The sequence below is a fragment of the Geotrypetes seraphini genome, chromosome 5, assembly GCF_902459505.1.
Source record: "Geotrypetes seraphini chromosome 5, aGeoSer1.1, whole genome shotgun sequence".
Lineage (NCBI taxonomy): Eukaryota > Metazoa > Chordata > Amphibia > Gymnophiona > Dermophiidae > Geotrypetes > Geotrypetes seraphini.
This window is the reverse complement of record NC_047088.1, coordinates 202,037,635-202,056,361: the sequence shown is the minus strand read 5'-3', so window position 1 is coordinate 202,056,361 and position 18,727 is coordinate 202,037,635. Positions and strand designations below refer to the sequence as shown.

General features: G+C 43.7%; 1 protein-coding gene across 2 annotated transcripts in view; it reads left to right on the top strand.

Moving 5' to 3' along the window:
• Window positions 1-18,727, top strand: part of GAD1 (glutamate decarboxylase 1) — a 115,414-nt gene that overhangs the window by 25,887 nt on the left and 70,800 nt on the right. For both annotated transcript variants that reach the window (XM_033947105.1, XM_033947106.1), the window contains exons 5-6: window positions 457-699; window positions 15,580-15,670. In XM_033947105.1, coding sequence (XP_033802996.1) covers window positions 457-699; window positions 15,580-15,670 — 334 coding nt within the window. The remainder of the gene's footprint in view (window positions 1-456; window positions 700-15,579; window positions 15,671-18,727) is intronic.

The window sequence follows — 18,727 nt, the reverse complement described above, 5'->3', positions numbered from 1 at the left end:
GTACACAACTAATATATTTCAAGTTTTCAATTTGAACAAATAGTTGTGCAAGATAATAAAATGACTTTTTTTGTCTTTATGTATTCCAAATATTAAAATCATCAAAAATTCCAGGTTCCTTTTCCAAGGTAGTAGAGGTGGGGGGGGGGGGAAGAGTTAAGTAAATGGGCATGAAACCAGAAATGGACACGAATTACCAGAATCGGTTCCATATCCTATTATTAACGCATAACAGATTCCATTATGGAATCCTCAACACAAATATAAACTCAGTATGTACAGGACATATAAGGAAACCCATAAACATTGCCAAGACAAGGATAATAATGCATGTTAATTTAATATTTTGTTTGGAGCGCATACTTCTGCTGGCATATTTATTTTCTTTGAGCACAGGCTGTCATAAATTAAAACCTTACTTTCTGGCAACCACTGACAAGTCCTCTGTCTGCACAGATTTACTACCTGCCAAGAATGGAGAGGAGTCCACTATGCAATTCTTGCTGGAGGTGGTTGATATTCTTTTGAACTATGTCAGGAAGACCTTTGACAGATCTACCAAAGTGCTGGACTTCCACCATCCTCATCAACTCTTGGAAGGAATGGAAGGCTTCAACCTGGAGCTGTCGGACCAGCCTGAGTCTTTGGAGCAGATCCTGGTGGACTGCAGGGACACCCTGAAGTATGGGGTCAGGACAGGTGTGGAGATTTTTATTTTCATTTGGTACTGGCTGCAATGTTTGACACTGTTACGAACTGTTGCATTGTTTTCCTTGGAAAGGAGAGTTTCTGGTATTAGCACCTGTCAGAATTTGAGCAGCTTTCTCATTTGTGGAAGCTGACTTTCTTTCGTCTGACAGTGCAAGTGGCAGGAGTTGAGGAGCTCGACAGGGTCCACTAAAATGTCACCAGTTTCATTCAGCAATACACTTCTCCCTCCGTATTCGCTGTGATAGGAGATTAACAGAACCACAAATACAGAAAAACCGTGAATAACTTTTTCATATGTTATTTGCTGTTTTCTATTAAAAACCATCATGAATATGGTGAAACCGCGAATAACATGGTGGGAGACCTGGCCTGTTCCTGAAGGAGAGGCAAAACACGGTGAAGAAAGTGCCGGGAATCGGTGATTTTCTCTGGAAACGCTTGGAATCAGCAATTTCTCTATGCAAGCTGATGTAATTTGGGGGTGAGGAGCCAGCAAGCTAAAACCGTGAATAATCGAAACCGCGATTGCTGAAACCACGAATACGGAGGGAGAAGTGTATACAAAGCAGTTAGGGCCCGATTCTAGAAACAGCGCTCTACATTAGGTATTGGTAGGTGCCCTATCGCTGCCTAACTTAATTGGTTTTAATTGGTTTTATCGGCGCACTGGCTGTGCCGATTAAAAACCAATTGAAATGCCATTTTAAAAATGGATTCTCAATGTCCTTTATAATCTTATTATTAATCAACAAGATTTCTTCAGGGCCTCAGAGTCGCCAATAGGTGCCAGAGATTTCCTTGGTCACCATTTAACTTTGGCTTATGGCTTCCTCACTAGCCCCTTCATTCAATTTTTTCATGTTTTTTTTATATTGTATAAAGTGCTCAGTGCTCAGTGCAGGATCAAAAATTTTTTTTAACTATGTTATTTCTTAATATAAAAAGTCTCATAATAATTCCACCACTTATCTTAGATCAAAGTGGTGGAATTATTATGAGACTTTTTATATTAAGAAATAACATATTTTAAAAAAAAATTTTTATCCTGCACTGAGCACTTTATACAATATAAAAAACATGAAAAAATTGAATGAAGGGGCTAGTGAGGAAGCCATAAGCCAAAGTTAAATGGTGACCATGGAAATCTCTGGCACCTATTGGCGACTCTGAGGCCCTGAAGAAATCTTGTTGATTAATAATAAGATTATAAGGGACATTGAGAATTTATGTTGGATACCTTAATCAATGTCTTACATTGAGACCTTAATTGATACCATTTAAAAAATGGAGGCACCTAAGGGCACCTCCCAAAAGAGCACCGTTATCATGCCTATGGAAGCGCCTTACGATGCCTAATGCCAGATGTGGCATTAGGCGTCATAAGGCACCTCCATAGACATGATTCTTGTGAAAGGTAGGTGCTGGAAACATAGGCCTTGAAAACCTTGACCTATATTTCCGGCGCCTACCTTTCACATAGCCACGATTCTGTAAATGGCGCCGTTGCATGATTGTTAAGGCAGCCTCACCCCAATAAAGGTGCCATTTAAAGAATCCGGGTCTTAATGTCTTAAGGGTGAAGTATCATTAGACCAAAAGATGAGCATGAATGCTCTGAGTTAGAAATATTTCCTGATTATAGAAGCCAGTGGATTTCAGCAAGCCATGATTTAAAATAAGACATGAACACTTAAGATGATATTATTATTACTAAGGGCTAAGGTGAGATAGTAGTTAGCAAACTGCTTTAGGGCACTAACCCCTATAATTTTCCTCTTAATGCTTATAGGGCTCTAATGCAGGTTGCACTGCTGTAATACAATGTTATTTTGGTTATCCCACGGTACATAGTAATGAAATGCAAAGTATGCAAATGTATGCAAGAAAGACTTGGGGAAAGCCACTTCTTGCCCTGGATCGGTAGCATGGAATGTTGCTACTCCGTGGGTTTTGGCCAGGTACTAGGGACCTGGATCGGCCACCGTGAGAACGGGCTACTGGGCTTGATGGACCATTGGTCTGACCCAGTAAAGCTATTCTTATGTTCTTATCTATTTACTCTACAAGTTCTATAATACTGCAAGCCACATTATAGTCAGAAAAATAACCTCTGCAAAAAGCTGGCTTTCTTTTACCATCACGGGATCATCAAGCTGCCTGATTCCCTTGGGCTGAATCTTAAACAAACCAACCACATTTCAAATTATCTGCTTCCCAAGCACCCCCCTCCCCATCTCATATTCACTTCCTGAAGCCGCCTCCACCCCCCAGTCATGCCAAACCCCATCCACCAATAGAGGTCCAGGCAGGAGTGATTCCCAGTCACTCTTGCCTTCGCTGGCACCAGGTTCCCAAATGGTGCCATCAACCCCTAGTGGTAGTCTCATTGTACTTCCACTAGGGGTCATGCTCTTGATTTTCCTGAAATAGTGGCATAACACTGCTTGTGAGATTGCTTGTAATCAGCATTATGTATGTACCACGGGAGTCAGTAACCTATGGTACTGTGATAGCACAAATTAGTGAATCCCATGGTAAATCAAGGTGCAATAATAGCCCATCTTTTACTGCCCCTTGATAACCTCTCCTCTAAATCCAACTAGCATTTGCTTTGTCAGTCATTTTAGCTGTAAGATATTTCGTTCTCAGTTTTTAGACAAGAGGGGAGGCATTCCCCACAATCTAAGCTGCCTGCATCTGGAGAGCGACAGGTGAGAAAAAGCTTGTGATTTAGATCAGTGTATCGCAAACTGTGTGCCTCCTGAGATTTCAGGTTGCCAAGGCACACTGCGGAGGAGGAGAGGCACCATCGCCAGCTGATAGCCTACAGGACGTGGTTCTCGTGGCAAGAGGCATGTCCTGTAGACAATCAGCCATCACCATTGCCTCTCCTTCTCTCCGGCCCTCTTCCTTGCTGGCACTCTCTTCTGGCATCTCAGGGCCTGTCTGGAGGGCCTTCGTTCATGTGGAGACATTAATGTGATGACATCACGCATGTGCGTGATGTCATCAAGGCGACGTCAACTCACTTACAGATGCCTCGAGCCATGGCCACTGTGTTTAGTGCGCTGCGGCTCGAGATAGTTTGTGGGACACTGATTTAGATAGATGAATAGACAGACAGACAGGTGTATTCACTATGAGAACAGTGAAAGTGTTGCTTGGTGAAAATGGTAGGAAAGAATGCTTTTGCCTTCTTCCCTGGATCTTTAGCTATTTTGAAGTCAGTCCTGCCCTTCACCCCATGGTGGGCAGCTGCAGATACACACAGCAGCGGAACGAAACAAGATAGTCTGCCTTAAAAGGAAGTCAGTACCAGCACTGCACTAGCATCCCCTACAGGCTCCTTGCCTACACTATTTAGGTTACTCAGTAGGGTGGAGAGTCGAGGCTGCAAAAAATCTGCTTGATTTATTTGAAATGGCCTCACTCAGTAGCAACTTTCCTTGCAGGCACAGGATGGAATAAAAGTAATTTTCTAAAATATGGGCCAAAGTCACAAATCTCTAGCTCTTCCTGCTGAAGATAAATCTCTGCAGGTTAGTCTAGTGCAGCAAACCGAAACAAAACCTTCATGTATGGCAAATTTACTGTCAGTTAATGTAAACAGATCTATGGCTAGCTAGTTCTAAAGTTTCTACATAAATGTATCAATATTTGCATTTCAAGTGAGTGGCTTTTAACATCTGTTAATTTTACTAGCAGAGCTGATTTGCCTTAAATTGATTTAGGTCCTCTAACAGAAGTAAAAACTTTATTTCATTTCTTATATACTGCCTGCATATGGTATATGTTCAGGTACAGTAGGTATTTTTCCTGGAGGACTCAAATCCAAGGAGACCTTTTTCTAGAGCTTAGTGTGCACTAACGGACATTAGTGTACATTAAGTGCCATGTGGCCCATAGGTATAAAATAGGACACACAGCGTTAAGTGTGCACTACCGTTTATTAGCACATGCTAAGCTTTAGTCTCCCAGAAGAGGTGGTGGAGACAGAGACTGTGTCTGAATTCAAAAGGGCCTGGGATAGGCACGTGGGATCTCTCGGAGAGAGAAAGAGATAATGGTTACTGAGGATGGGCCGACTAGATGGGCCATTTGGCCTTTATCTGCCATCGTGTTTCTATGTTTCTATGTAACCCCTAGGTTAATACTTGAGGCCAGTGGTCTAGTAAGGGGGGGCCAAGGAGGAGTGGTCTTCCCCAGGTGCCATCTTGGTGGGGGTACCGGCACCCATCCTCCTCTCCACCCCCCTTCTTCCCCACCCTCCTAATATCACATGCCCCCTTTTTCCATTCCCCTATACCTCTTTAATGTTCCTGGCACGAGCAGCAACCCAAACCTGCTGTTCACACCAGTGTCGGCTCTTCATCTGACGTCACATCCTGGACCTGTGCCTAGGAAGTGGCATCAGAGGAAGAACCAATGCTGGCACAAGCATCAGATTGGGGTTGCTCAACTTCACTTGCTGCTTGCACCGGGAATGTTAAAGAGGTACGGGGGAAGGGAAGGGGCGCGCTTGTGGCAGGAGGAGGTGGGGAAGGAGCAACTGTGGTTGGGGGGGGCGGAGAAAGGGTGGAAGAGGGGCACCACCGCCCCAGGCGCCTCTCACCCTCGCTACGCCACTGCTTGAGGCAGTGGAGGGTTAAGGGACTTGCCCAAGCTCATAAGAAGCTACAGTGGGATTTGAACTGGGCTCCCCTGGATCTTAGCCCACTGCTCTAACATTTACGTTGCTTCTCCTCTACAAGGGAAATGAATCGCAGTACGGATTCAGATTCACACAACTTTACAAGACCAGTGCTCTAACCACTGAGCTACAGAGCCTGTCACATTCACACAACTTTATTGGAATGACAAATTTACATGTGTTGACCAAGTAATACATTTCCCCCAAGTTCTATAAAAACCGCTAAAAACTGCACCTGCAGTTTTGGTCACATACCCAAACTAGATGCACAATTTAATTGAATAATGAGCTAATTAGCGCCAATAATTGGCTTCTTAAGTGATTATTGTGCTAATTAAAATCAATTACAAGTTACATGCATAAATTTGGTTGCGGGATCCACACTTACATTTTACACACAGTTCACAAAAAGGGCCATGGAAATGGGCAGGTCATGGGTGGATGGGGTGGCCTTACTTTCAGTTACATGTGTAATTATAGAATAAGGGCATCCGCATCACATTTTCCATGGCAGAAATGGCCGTACTATATTTAGACATGGTTCATAAGTGCTATTCTATAAATCTTGCCTAACATTAATTATAGCTTATAGAATAGCACTTATTTTGGTGCCAATTGTTGGGGCACCATATATACAATTTAGCCTTTGGGGTAATTCTGCAAAGGTCACCCAAAGTTAGGCACCAGGATGCTGCGCACTAAAGGCCTGATTCTCTTTTGGATGCTGACATCAGCCGCCTAAGAAGCGGCTGTCGATTGCATGTCAATCACATGTTGGCATCTAAAAGAAAATCGTATCTACTACATTTTTCTGGCCTACATTTAAGACGGCTGTCTCGTGTCTACGTAGACGCATAGTGACGCTTAAGCCCGCCCAAGGCCACTTCAGGGCAAAACCACACCCACGCCCCACCTTGAGCATGTTTAACCGTCACTACACATCTACGTAGATGCACTGTGTGTCTCTGTAGACACACTCCAGAGGCCTACAATGTGGGCGTTCTGCCTCGGAGAGGTTTTGTTTTTTTTTTTAATGTGCATTCCGATTGGCTGCCAGATGGCAGTAGGACGCCTACCACCGCCTGCCATCGGGACGAGTGTTTTCGAGAATCAGGCCCTTAACGTGAATTTTTTACTGGCAATTATACACATAAGTCCAAAGTTGTGTGCCTAACTTTAGGCAAGCACTTATGCTAGCTGAATGGCTGGTGTAAATGCTCACACCTAACTGCTGTCAGTTAGGCGCACTGGTGTAGTAAGGAGGGGGGGCGATGAGGATGGTTCGCCCTGGGTGCCATGTTAGTGGGGGCGCCAGCACCTCTCCCCCTCTCCACCCCCCTGCCTCTTCCCATTCCTCCCTTCCACGCACGTGCCTTCCTTCCCTTCCCCCATACCTCTAGTTGAAGTTGTTGTTCGGCGGTCAACAACGTGTTCTTCGTGATCCCATTGGCTCTCCCGCTGACATCACTTCTGGGTGCCACACATAGGAAGTGACGTCGGAGGGAGAGCTGATGGGGGTCACAAGGAGCACGTTGTTGACTGCCCTGAGCAACAACTTCAACCAGAGGTACAAAGGAAGGGGCATGCGGGATAGGGGAAGGAACAGGGGGCAGAGATGAGGGCGGAGGAGGGGCGCTACTACCCCAGGTGCTTCTCACCCTCGCTAAACCACTGGTTAGGTGTGTAACTGATAGTATTGTAACCCTAGTATGTAAGTACTAGGCATGCCTATGGCCTACCCATGCCCCCAACCGTGTCCACAACCACATTGCAGTTACACATTATAGTAGTAATAATAGTAACATAAAGTAACATAGTAAATGACAGCAGCTAAAAGACCTGAACGGTCCATCCAGTCTGCCCTAGAGTTACACACATTATAAATTCACGATTAAATTAAATTGTCTCTTTTTGTTGTTATTTCTGGGCCATAGACTGCAGAAGTCCACCCGGTACTGTCTTTAGGTTCCAGCTACTGGAGTTGACGTTGCAGCTCACACCAGCCTAACCAAACCATCTTGTCGTGTGCGGGGAACAGACTGTATACGTTTGCCAGCGTTGTCCTCATATTCAAAATTTCTGACAGGCATGTGGGATTGAATTCAAGAAAGCATGGGATAGGCATGTGGGATCTCTTAGGGAGAGGAGGAGATAGCGGATGCTGCGGATGGGCAGACTGGATGTGCCATTTGGCCTTTATCTGCCGTGTAGGTTTCTCACCCTAATTTCAGTGAATCTACCAGGCCCCAGGACCACCTCCCCTCCTAAATTGCAGCCACACTGATTCACCAGTGGACAAATTATTGTCCCGATAGACACTTTGGAGCTCATTCAGTGGCGTAGGAAGGGAGGTTGGCACCTGGGGCAGTGGCATCTGGCATCGCCATGCTGAGCACCTCCCCCTCCTCTTCCCCGTCGCTTGAGCCCCCCACCCTTGCATACCTGCTGAAATGTTTGACAACCTGAGCAGCATCTTCCCATCTGTTGCTTGCGCCACCTCATCTCACTTCTGATGTTCCATCCTGATACCGTGACCTAGGAAGTGATATCAGAAGGGAGCCAAAGCTGGTGTGAGCAGCAAGCAGAAGATGCTGTTTCAGGTTTATTTAAAATTTGATATACCGCTTTATCGAAATTCAAAGAGGCAAACATTTAAAGGGATACTTGAGGGGAGGGCAGAGAGGAGGAGAGGTGCCAGCGCTCCCTAAGAAGACGACACCTGGCGCGGTCCACCCCCTCCCCCCCCTTAATATGCTACTGGCCCCATTGTCAGCTTTTATTTGGAAAATGCAATAAAAAAAGGTGGTTCAGGTCTAGTTATCAAACATGCAGGCGCCCAGAGACTGCTGATGAAACAGTTTCAGAGAAGGCTTTATTTAAAAGGGTAAGCAGAAAAAAAGTTTTTAATGATGACATAATTTACCAGACTGTGTGGAACTAGTAAATGCACTTACTCTGTTTATGGTATAGGGAAGGGAAATGGCTTGTTACAGCTGTACAAATGTGAAAATCCTGGTAGGCATATCATTTAGATAGGCAATGGAGTGTGAGAAATAGCTAAGCACACGCATATATCTAATCCCCTGCAGAGGTTTTGCAAGAACACTGTAGAGTGTATAAGCAATTAATTTCTTCTGACTGAAAATAATTAATTAGGCTGTAATAATTACCAACAGTCCAGCAGGTTGCACTTAGTTTCAAGCAGTGGTGATCAAAATGTTTCTATTACTATCACGTGGTAGGCAACGTGTTCTCTTTGTGCTATGTTCTCATTGTGGACTAAAACAATATGCTCAGTTAATCCCTTGTGAAAAAGGAAAGCTATGACACGCTGTGTTTTACTGCGAAAACAACTAACCTATGTGTTCAGGCCTGAAATACTGGGACAGTTTTTACAACGTAACAAGTCTTTTTACATGTAATATCAGGTAGATTTACAGCAAAAATTTCTACTTAACACAGAGTTAAGACCTCAGAGTATTCTATTAATATTTATCAGGATTTTATTAGTATTTGTTGCAATGAGATTTAATTATTGACTTTCAGCCCTAGAGATGATGGACCTGCTATTCAGACCTTGGGAGTTAGTCACAGTGACTCCCGTGGTTGGGTTGCAACCAAAAATGCACAGGCATATTCAGCCAAAACCGTATTTTGAACTGATTTTGGTGCTGAATTGGAGACAGAAATTTGGTCAGCTCCTACTATACAGGTCACTGAAGGTTAGGTACCAAGGTATAGCATGCTGAGTATTGATTCTATAATGATATCTGGTTGCCCAGATTCCACTACAAGCATAAGTTGACATTTGCGTACCAACTTCTAGGTGTGCCCACTTATGCCATGTTAGTAGCAGACATTAATATACCTGCATAAATATGGAACCTGTCAATGTGCCTGTCTCTGGGCATACCCCTTAGATTTACACATTAAGGGCCAAATTCTATAACGGTGTCCCGATTATCGGCAGCGGTAGGCATCCTACCGCTATCTAACCATCCTTTCAGGACGCATGTTTTCTTTAAAAAAAAACAAGGCAGGTCGCCTACACTGTAGGCATCTGTCGCGGATGCAAGGAGGTGCCTAGGGCCACTTAAGCTCCCTCAAGGCTTGGCGTGGGTATGGTGTGGCCCGGAAGTGGCCTTAGGCAAGCTTAAGTGGCCCTAGGCATCTTCCTAGAGCCTCGATTGACACTTGCTGGCCTACATTTCAAATAGACGTGGCCACTAAACTGATCGCAGCAAGGAAATCTCCCTGCCATGATCAGCTGAGGGGCCATGGCAGGGAACCCCTGAACCCCACCGCAAGTTGGCTGGCAGGAGGGATGCCCACTTCTTCCTGCCACTACCCCCAAACCCCCACACACACTGTCCACGGCAGGAAGGATGCCCAAACTCTCCTGCCACCACCCCCGAAACAATCCCGGCAGGAGGGATGCCCACTCCCTTCTGCCTCAATAAATGGCTATACTAGAAACTGGAATTGATGCGTTATATCATGACAAAAAAAGAAATTATTCCAGTATTGTAATAATCTCCAAATTCATAAGGAGAAGTGAGATACTCGGTCCTCAGAGGGTCAAATTACCCAATGGTTCAAATGAACAGAAGCTCATAGAACCCGATCTTCATGGGATCCAAATGTATCTTTTTTTATCTTTATATACTTTTTTTATATCAATTTTTCTTTTGTCCATAAATCATTAGTAAAAATGGTTTTTAATTAGCTTTTATCTAGTTTTTAAAGGGGAGCGCCTCCACCAACATGTCCATATTTCACACGCTTTCCTCAGGGTCGAGGCTCCCAATTATATCTGTAAAACATTTGAATATCAAACATTACTCCTAAACTATTGTTAACTTATGTTTTTAAAAAAACTCTTAGGTATTAATATACTATAGTATGTCTAGTCAAGACTTTTAAACTCATAGCAACTTACTCATGCACACAGTAGAAATCGCTCCATTCGAGATAATTTCATGCCGGTCGGGAGCGTCTGACATCAGTTCCGGTATTTAAACCCTGAAAAAGCTTACTCAGCAAAAGACTCATTGTATGTCTTACCGGAAGAGACTGAAATATGGGAGAAACGTCAATTGATTCAAACTAAAGACATCCAGTCAATTTCTTCATTCAATCCGTTAGGCGATAGAGCATTTAATTCATAAATCCATCTTTGCTCCTTGATGTTAAGAGCTTTTTTATAATTCCCACCCTCCTTCCCTATTATTACAGAATCTATAATACGCCATTTAATATCTTGCCAGGAATGTTGTTTATTTAGCCAATGATTTACTGTGGGTGCAGTATCCGTTTTCTAATGAACTCTCGATTTATGTTCATTCAGGCGCGTTTTAATCGACCGCTGTGTTCTTCCCACGTAAATTTGATCACAAGGGCATTGAATGATATAGACAACATTAGTAGTATTACAATTAGTGATCTCCTTAGATTGTAAACTCTTCCCTGTAGATGGATGAGTCCAAATTTTACCTGGAATGGTAAGAGCACACCATTGACAACTACCGCAACCTCCATGATACCCACGTTGATGAGGGGATATAGGACTCCGGAGTATTTCTTCTATGTTGCGATGTCTTCGAAAAGCAAACATCGGTCTTTCTGGTATACCCTCCAATAATCGAACAACATGCCAATGTTTAAGTAAGATACTTTTTATTGTATAGACAAAGCAGTGTATTTCTGGACATATACTAAAACACTAGCATTTTGTTGTCTTGTAGAAGCTAACAGTAAATCACGGTTAGCAAATTTAGCCCTTGTGTAAGCTCTTTTAATGATATGAGAAGGATAACCTCTATGGGAAAAACGTTGCCACAATTGTTTTGCTTGACATTTATAATCATCTAGAGAAGAACACAATCGACGAATTCTCAAGAATTGGCTCATAGGGAGATTTGATCGTAATGACAGGGGGTGAAAACTATGATAATCCAAAAAGCTCGCCCTATCCGTATGTTTACGAAAAAGAGAAGTATGGAAAGTATCTTGTGTTTTTCTTATATGAATGTCCAAAAAATTTATTTCATCCTGATGTATATTGGCCGTGAATTTGATGCAAGAATCAATAGTATTGATCCATTCAATGAATAATATTAAGTCTTCTTTAGAGCTATCGAGATATCTTTTCCACAGTTTAATTTGTTGAAATGAACTTCATTTCAACAAATTAAACTGTGGAAAAGATATCTCGATGATGTCATCTTCATATGGTCGGGCTCTAAAGAAGACTTAATATTATTCATTGAATGGATCAATACTATTGATTCTTGCATCAAATTCACGGCCAATATACATCAGGATGAAATAAATTTTTTGGACATTCATATAAGAAAAACACAAGATACTTTCCATACTTCTCTTTTTCGTAAACATACGGATAGGGCGAGCTTTTTAGATTATCATAGTTTTCACCCCCTGTCATTACGATCAAATCTCCCTATGAGCCAATTCTTGAGAATTCGTCGATTGTGTTCTTCTCTAGATGATTATAAATGTCAAGCAAAACAATTGTGGCAACGTTTTTCCCATAGAGGTTATCCTTCTCATATCATTAAAAGAGCTTACACAAGGGCTAAATTTGCTAACCGTGATTTACTGTTAGCTTCTACAAGACAACAAAATGCTAGTGATTTAGTATATGTCCAGAAATACACTGCTTTGTCTATACAAATAAAAAATATTTTACTTAAACATTGGCATGTTGTTCGATTATTGGAGGGTATACCAGAAAGACCGATGTTTGCTTTTCGAAGACATCGCAACATAGAAGAAATACTCCGGAGTCCTATATCCCCTCATCAACGTGGGTATCATGGAGGTTGCGGTACTTGTCAATGGTGTGCTCTTACCATTCCAGGTGAAATTTGGACTCATCCATCTACAGGGAAGAGTATACAATCTAAGGAGATCACTAATTGTAATACTACTAATGTTGTCTATATCAATCAATGCCCTTGTGATCAAATTTATGTGGGAAGAACACAGCGGTCGATTAAAACGCGCCTGAATGAACATAAATCGAGAGTTCATACGAAAACGGATACTGCACCCACAGTAAATCATTGGCTAAATAAACAACATTCCTGGCAAGATATTAAATGGCGTATTATAGATTCTGTAATAATAGGGAATTATAAAAAAGCTCTTAACATCAAGGAGCAAAGATGGATTTATGAATTAAATGCTCTATCGCCTAACGGATTGAATGAAGAAATTGACTGGATGTCTTTAGTTTGAATCAATTGACGTTTCTCCCATATTTCAGTCTCTTCCGGTAAGACATACAATGAGTCTTTTGCTGAGTAAGCTTTTTCAGGGTTTAAATACCGGAACTGATGTCAGACGCTCCCGACCGACATGAAATTATCTCGAATGGAGCGATTTCTACTGTGTGCATGAGTAAGTTGCTATGAGTTTAAAAGTCTTGACTAGACATACTATAGTATATTAATACCTAAGAGTTTTTTTAAAAACATAAGTTAACAATAGTTTAGGAGTAATGTTTGATATTCAAATGTTTTACAGATATAATTGGGAGCCTCGACCCTGAGGAAAGCGTGTGAAACATGGACATGTTGGTGGAGGCGCTCCCCTTTAAAAACTAGATAAAAGCTAAGTAAAAACCATTTTTACTAATGATTTATGGACAAAAGAAAAATTGATATAAAAAAGTATATAAAGATAAAAAAAGATACATTTGGATCCCATGAAGATCGGGATCTATGAGCTTCTGTTCATTTGAACCATTGGGTAATTTGACCCTCTGAGGACCGAGTATCTCACTTCTCCTTATGAATTTGGAGATTATTACAATACTGGAATAATCACTCCCTTCTGCTGGCACTATGGGAGTGGCTGTAGGTATCTGACCAATTGGAATCTTAGGACACTCCCAGTACCTCCCAGAATGCACTGGAAAGGAGACCTAAAACTCCAGTTGACCCAGGTGCCTAAAGCTCTTCCTATAGGAGGGGCCTTAGGTGCCTGGGCCAATCAGAGCCTTAGGCCCCTCCCTGGTGTATCCCAGGATGCACTGTGAAGGGGAAGGCCCATCATTCTGAAGAGGGGGCGCCTGCCGGCCAGAGGGCATAGGCATCCTTCCGGTCAGCCTTGCTGATAAAGGTATGGGGGGATCAGGTGGGTTTCAGAGAGGTGGGGGGGTTCAGCGGGTCATGTATTCAGTTTGGGGTTGCTGGCAGGAGGGAGTGGACAATCTTCCTGCCGTGGATGTTGTGGGGGAGGTGTTGGCAGGAGGGAATGGGCATTCCTCCTGCCCGGGATTGTTTTGGGGATGTGGCAGAAGGGATTTGGCACCCTTCCTGCCGCGGTTAGTGTGGTGGGGGTTCAGGGGTGGTAGCAGGAGGGAGTGGGTATCCCTCCTGCTGGCCAACTTGCGGGAAGGGAGTTCGGGGGTTCACTGCTATTGCCACTGCCAATCAGCTGATTGGGGCAGGGAGATTCCCTTGCCGCAATCAGCTCAGTGGCAACGCGATTCTCTAATGGGTGCCTGTGACATGGATGCTGGTTAGAGAATTGGGGTGGTTAGGTGAGGTTATGGACAGACGTGATTCTGTATAGGATGACCTTGTGCCATTCTCAAAAGACACTTAGGCGGCTGCTGAGACTGGGAGTCCTATACAGAATCAGGTCCTAAGTGAGTTGGCATCGGTTTTATAGACGCTGGTAAGGTACCTAAACTCATTGAGAAATGCGATTTAAACACTGGTTTTCACTGATTTTTAAGGCTCCTGATGATGCCTAAAAAATCAGTGCCGGAATCACGCCTCTGTAGGCGCTTTACAGCACTTAATACCACTCTGGGCATGGCTAACACCAGAAGTGGTGTTGGGCTGCGTTAAGTGCCCATGGAGGCGCAATTCACATCAAAGGTAGGTGCTGGAAATGTAGGCTTAAAAAACCCTGGCCTACATTTCTGGTGCCTACCTTTGCCGGAGTCACAATTCTCTAATTGGAGCCATTACATGACTGACACATGATCGGCAGCCACTGACAAGGGCGCCGGTTAGAGACTCTGGGCCTAAAGTTATAGAATACCGCTTTCTGCCCAACTATTGCTTATGTGTACAACTGTAAAATTCTTGTGCATAAATACCAGCGTCCAGTACTGGTCGCCGTACATGAAGAAGGCACAGTGCTACTCGGAAGGATCCAGAGAAGAGCGACTAAAATGGTTAAGGGGCTGGAGGAGTTGCCGTAGTGAGAGATTAGAGAAACTGGGCCTCTTCTCCCGTTGAAAAGAGGAGAATGAGAGAGGAGGTTCCCTCTAAGCTGAGCAGGTGTCCTCCAGCTGCATTGCTACCACTAGGGGGTGGAATATTTTCAGTCGCTAAGGACAGGTATGTTCCCTGGAGTCCTGCAGAACTTGCCTGTCCCTCACAATTGAAAAATGTGACAGTAAAACAGCACCCTCTATTGGTGAGACTGTGGGTGGAGGACTCCTGCTCAGCTTAGAGGGAACAGTGAAAATTTATGCAAGATAATGAAGGGAATAGACTTAGTAGATAAAGACAGGTTGTTCACCCTCTCCAAGGTACGAGAGGGCACTCTCTGAAAACTGGAATGCTCTTCCGGAGGCTGTTACAGGGGAAAACACCCTCTAGGGATTCAAGACAAAGTTAGACAAGTTCCTGCTGAGCCAGAACGTAAGCAGGTAAGGCTAGTCTCAGTTAGGGCACTGGTCCTTGACCTAGGGGCCATCGCGTGAGCAGCGGCAATTCATATGTTCTTATGTTCTATAACTTATGCACACAATTGGTGACTGACTTAGGTGACCTGTTGGTTAGTGGATCACAGTCTTGCTTGCCTAGAAGCTATGAGAGGGGGAAGGGAAGGCAAAGGGAAATTTTTGATTCGCAGCTCACTTTTTCCAAATAAGGCACAAGGCAACTCACAGCATTTTTAGAATTCAGGTACAATAAATCCTTTCTTCAAAGAATTACAGTTTGTGGTAAGTACTTGCCAGGAAACAAGACGGCAAAGAAGCAGCAGAATTGGCACAAAATGGCGTGCTCGCAGTTCAGCTAGTGCAGACGTTCTTTCCTGTACATTCTGGTTCTGTGCAACAGCTGAAAGGGAAGGAGATGTTCACAGATTCATGTGTGGCAGATTTTATGTAGTTGTCCTCTTCTTTCCAGGTCATCCTCGCTTTTTCAACCAGCTTGCTAGTGGACTGGATATTATTGGCTTGGCCGGTGAATGGTTGACATCTACTGCTAATACCAATATGTAAGCAAACCAATATTTTCCTTCTCTCCTTGAAAAAATGATGTTGCACTTTATTTTCATACATGAAGAAATTTTGAACTTTATAGCAAGAGTATTAAAAAAAAAAAAAGGCAAAATGTTTCCAGGACATTAAGCAGATTCCATTATGTTCTGGCAATGCATTGTGTGAAATCTAAGTGGAATATTAAGACATTTATTTTAGAAATGCTATTGTATTTTAGACATGCATAAATTTGCATTTAGATTGCATACACATCTAAATTTCAAAAATGTGTGTTTGGCAAGGGGGCATGGGTTTGGGCATGTTATGGATGGGATTAGGGCAGTGGTCTTAAACTCAAACCCTTTGCGGGGCCACATTTTGGATTTGTAGGTACTTGGAGGGCCGCAGAAAAAAATAGTTAATGTCTTATTAAAGAAATGACAATTTTGCATGAGATTAAACTCTTTATAGTTTATAAAACTTTCCTTTAACAGTTTTACCTTATGCAAAATTGTCATTTCTTTAATAAGACATTAACTATTTTTTCTGCGGCCATCCAAGTACTCTATTTTTTCTGCAGCACTCACATTTAAAGTTCAATATCTTTTCTTTCTCAAAACAGGCACATTTCAATCACTAAATTGAAAATAAAATTATTTTCCTACCTTTGTTTGGTAATTTCATCAGTCTCTGGTTGCACTTTATTCTTCTGACTGTGCATCCAATATTTCTTCTCTTCTTTCAGCCTCCTGCATGCTTCCTCTCCTCCAGACCTCATTCCCTCCCCCAACTTTTTCTTTCTTTTTCTATGTCTGTCTTTCTCTGATTCCTTGTCCCATTTTTTGCTTTGTTTCTGGCTCCTTGTCCCCCCCCCCCTTCTTTCTTTTTTCCTTCTGGCTCCCTGTCCCCCACCTTCTTTCTTTTTTCCTTCTGGCTCCCTGCCCCCCCTTCTTTCTTTCTTTCTTCCTTCCTTCCTCCCTGCCCTCCCCCATGCCACCGCCGCCGGGGAATAGGCTGCTGCTGCTGCTGCCATCGGGAACAGGCTGAGATCTCCACGGGGCCAACTCTCCCCGCCCGACGTCAATTCTAACGTCGGAAAGGACGTTCCGGGCAGCCAGGCAGCGATTGGCTAGCCAGAACGTCCTCTCGACGTCAGAATTGAGGTCGGGCAGCGAGAGCAACAGGGAGATCAAAGATACGGTGCCGGCCTGTTCCCCGATGGCAGCGGTGAGAAGGGAAGCAGACGATCCGCGAGCCGCACTCTAGGGAGAACAGTGGACCGCCCCCCCCCTTGGTACGCCACTGGAGCAGCAGCATGTCTGGCCGGCTCATTCCATTCAAAGCCGCGGGTGGCGGCTTCTTGTGAGATCCGCGCCTGCGTCTGAAGCCTCTCTGATGTTGTGATGTCAGAGAGGCTTCCGATGCAGGAGCGAATAGCGCAAGGAGCCGCCAACCCACGGCTTTGAACGGAACGAACCGGCCAGACCCGCTGCTGCAACAAAAGGAAGGGAATGATCCAGTCCAGACCGCGGGCTGCAAAAAAAACTTGGAGAGCCACATGTGGCCCGCGGGCCGCGTGTTTGAGACCGCTGGATTAGGGTGAAGGAAAATGATTTATTTAAGCATTTCAGCTCACACTCTTTTTTTCTAAGGCAAGTTACATTCAGATACAGTAAGTATTTCTCCTGTCCACGGAGGGCCCATTCACTAAGGCCTCCTTTTACAAAGCCGTACAGCAAATGCTCTGACGCCCAGTCAGTTCTATGGGCATCAGAGCATTTATTACGCCGGCCCGCGCTGCCAGCATTTGTAAAAGAGGGGATAAGTTTGTACCTGAGGCAAGGGAGGGTTAAGTGCTTGCCCAAGGTCACAAGGAACCAATGTGGGATTTGAACTAGGCTTCCCTGATTCATCTTCTCTTCCACTCCTGATACATGTACATCCCTTATTTTTGACATGGAAGGCATGCTTATCTGAGGATTTACACCTGCTCCTGGAGATGTCTTATGTTTTAGAAAGTTGCCTGTTTTGTGCGCAGCACTCCGCTAGAAGGATTACAGGAGGTCTCCTTCTTAATCCTCCACTGTCTCCCCCCACCCCAAGCAGTGTTGGCAAGGGTAACAGATTCAGTGGCAGCTCCAGGAAAAAAAACATTTATGTTTCTAAAATGGCTAACAAATATTTATCTTCCAGCATATGTCTATGTCACTAATTCAGAACTTATACGTATATATCCCAGCATACATACATTTATTTTGCCAAGTTGACCTCATTAATAATAAAGGTAGGGAGTTATCAGCATGGACTGAGATGGTTTATTTTATTCCACCTGTGCTATTTTAGCACAAGAACTCATTGCATGAAAAATGGGATGTGTTAAATAGCTTGACTTGTGGCAAAATAACCCATCTAAACAGTCACCCAAATTGTTAACTTGCCTCCTCAGATGTTTATGGTTCTAAAATGGATGCTCCTGCCACATATAATCAAATCTTAACAATCCAATCTTCAAAGTAGTTGAGAATAGGTCCAGACTTTGTTCCTTTCATCTAGCTACCCCTATGCCTGGGATAAATTACCTGAGTTTATCCGCCAAGCCCCTTCCCTTACCTTGTTTAGAAGCAGACTGAAAATCTGCCTGTTTGATATAGCCTTCAACCCATAACCCTACTCCCAACTGCCCAACAACCTAGCAAGCAGATTAACCATTCCCCTTAACTGTATCCATGGCATCCTGTTCATCTGTCTTGTCTGTTTAGACCAGGGGTAGGGAACGCCTGTACTTGAGAACTGTATTCCAGTCGGGTTTTCAGGATTTCCCCAATGAATATGCATGAGATCTATTTGCATGCACTTCTTTCAATGCATATTCATTGGAGAAATCCTGAAAACCCGACTGGAATATGGCTCTCGAGGACCGGCGTTCCCTACCCCTGGTTTAGACTAAGGGCCTCTTCTATCAAACTGCACTAGCAGTTTTTAGCGCAGAGAGCTGCGCTGAATAGCCCGCGCTGCTCCTGACGCTCATAGTAGATGACAGCAGATAAAGACCCGAATGGTCCATCCAGTCAGCC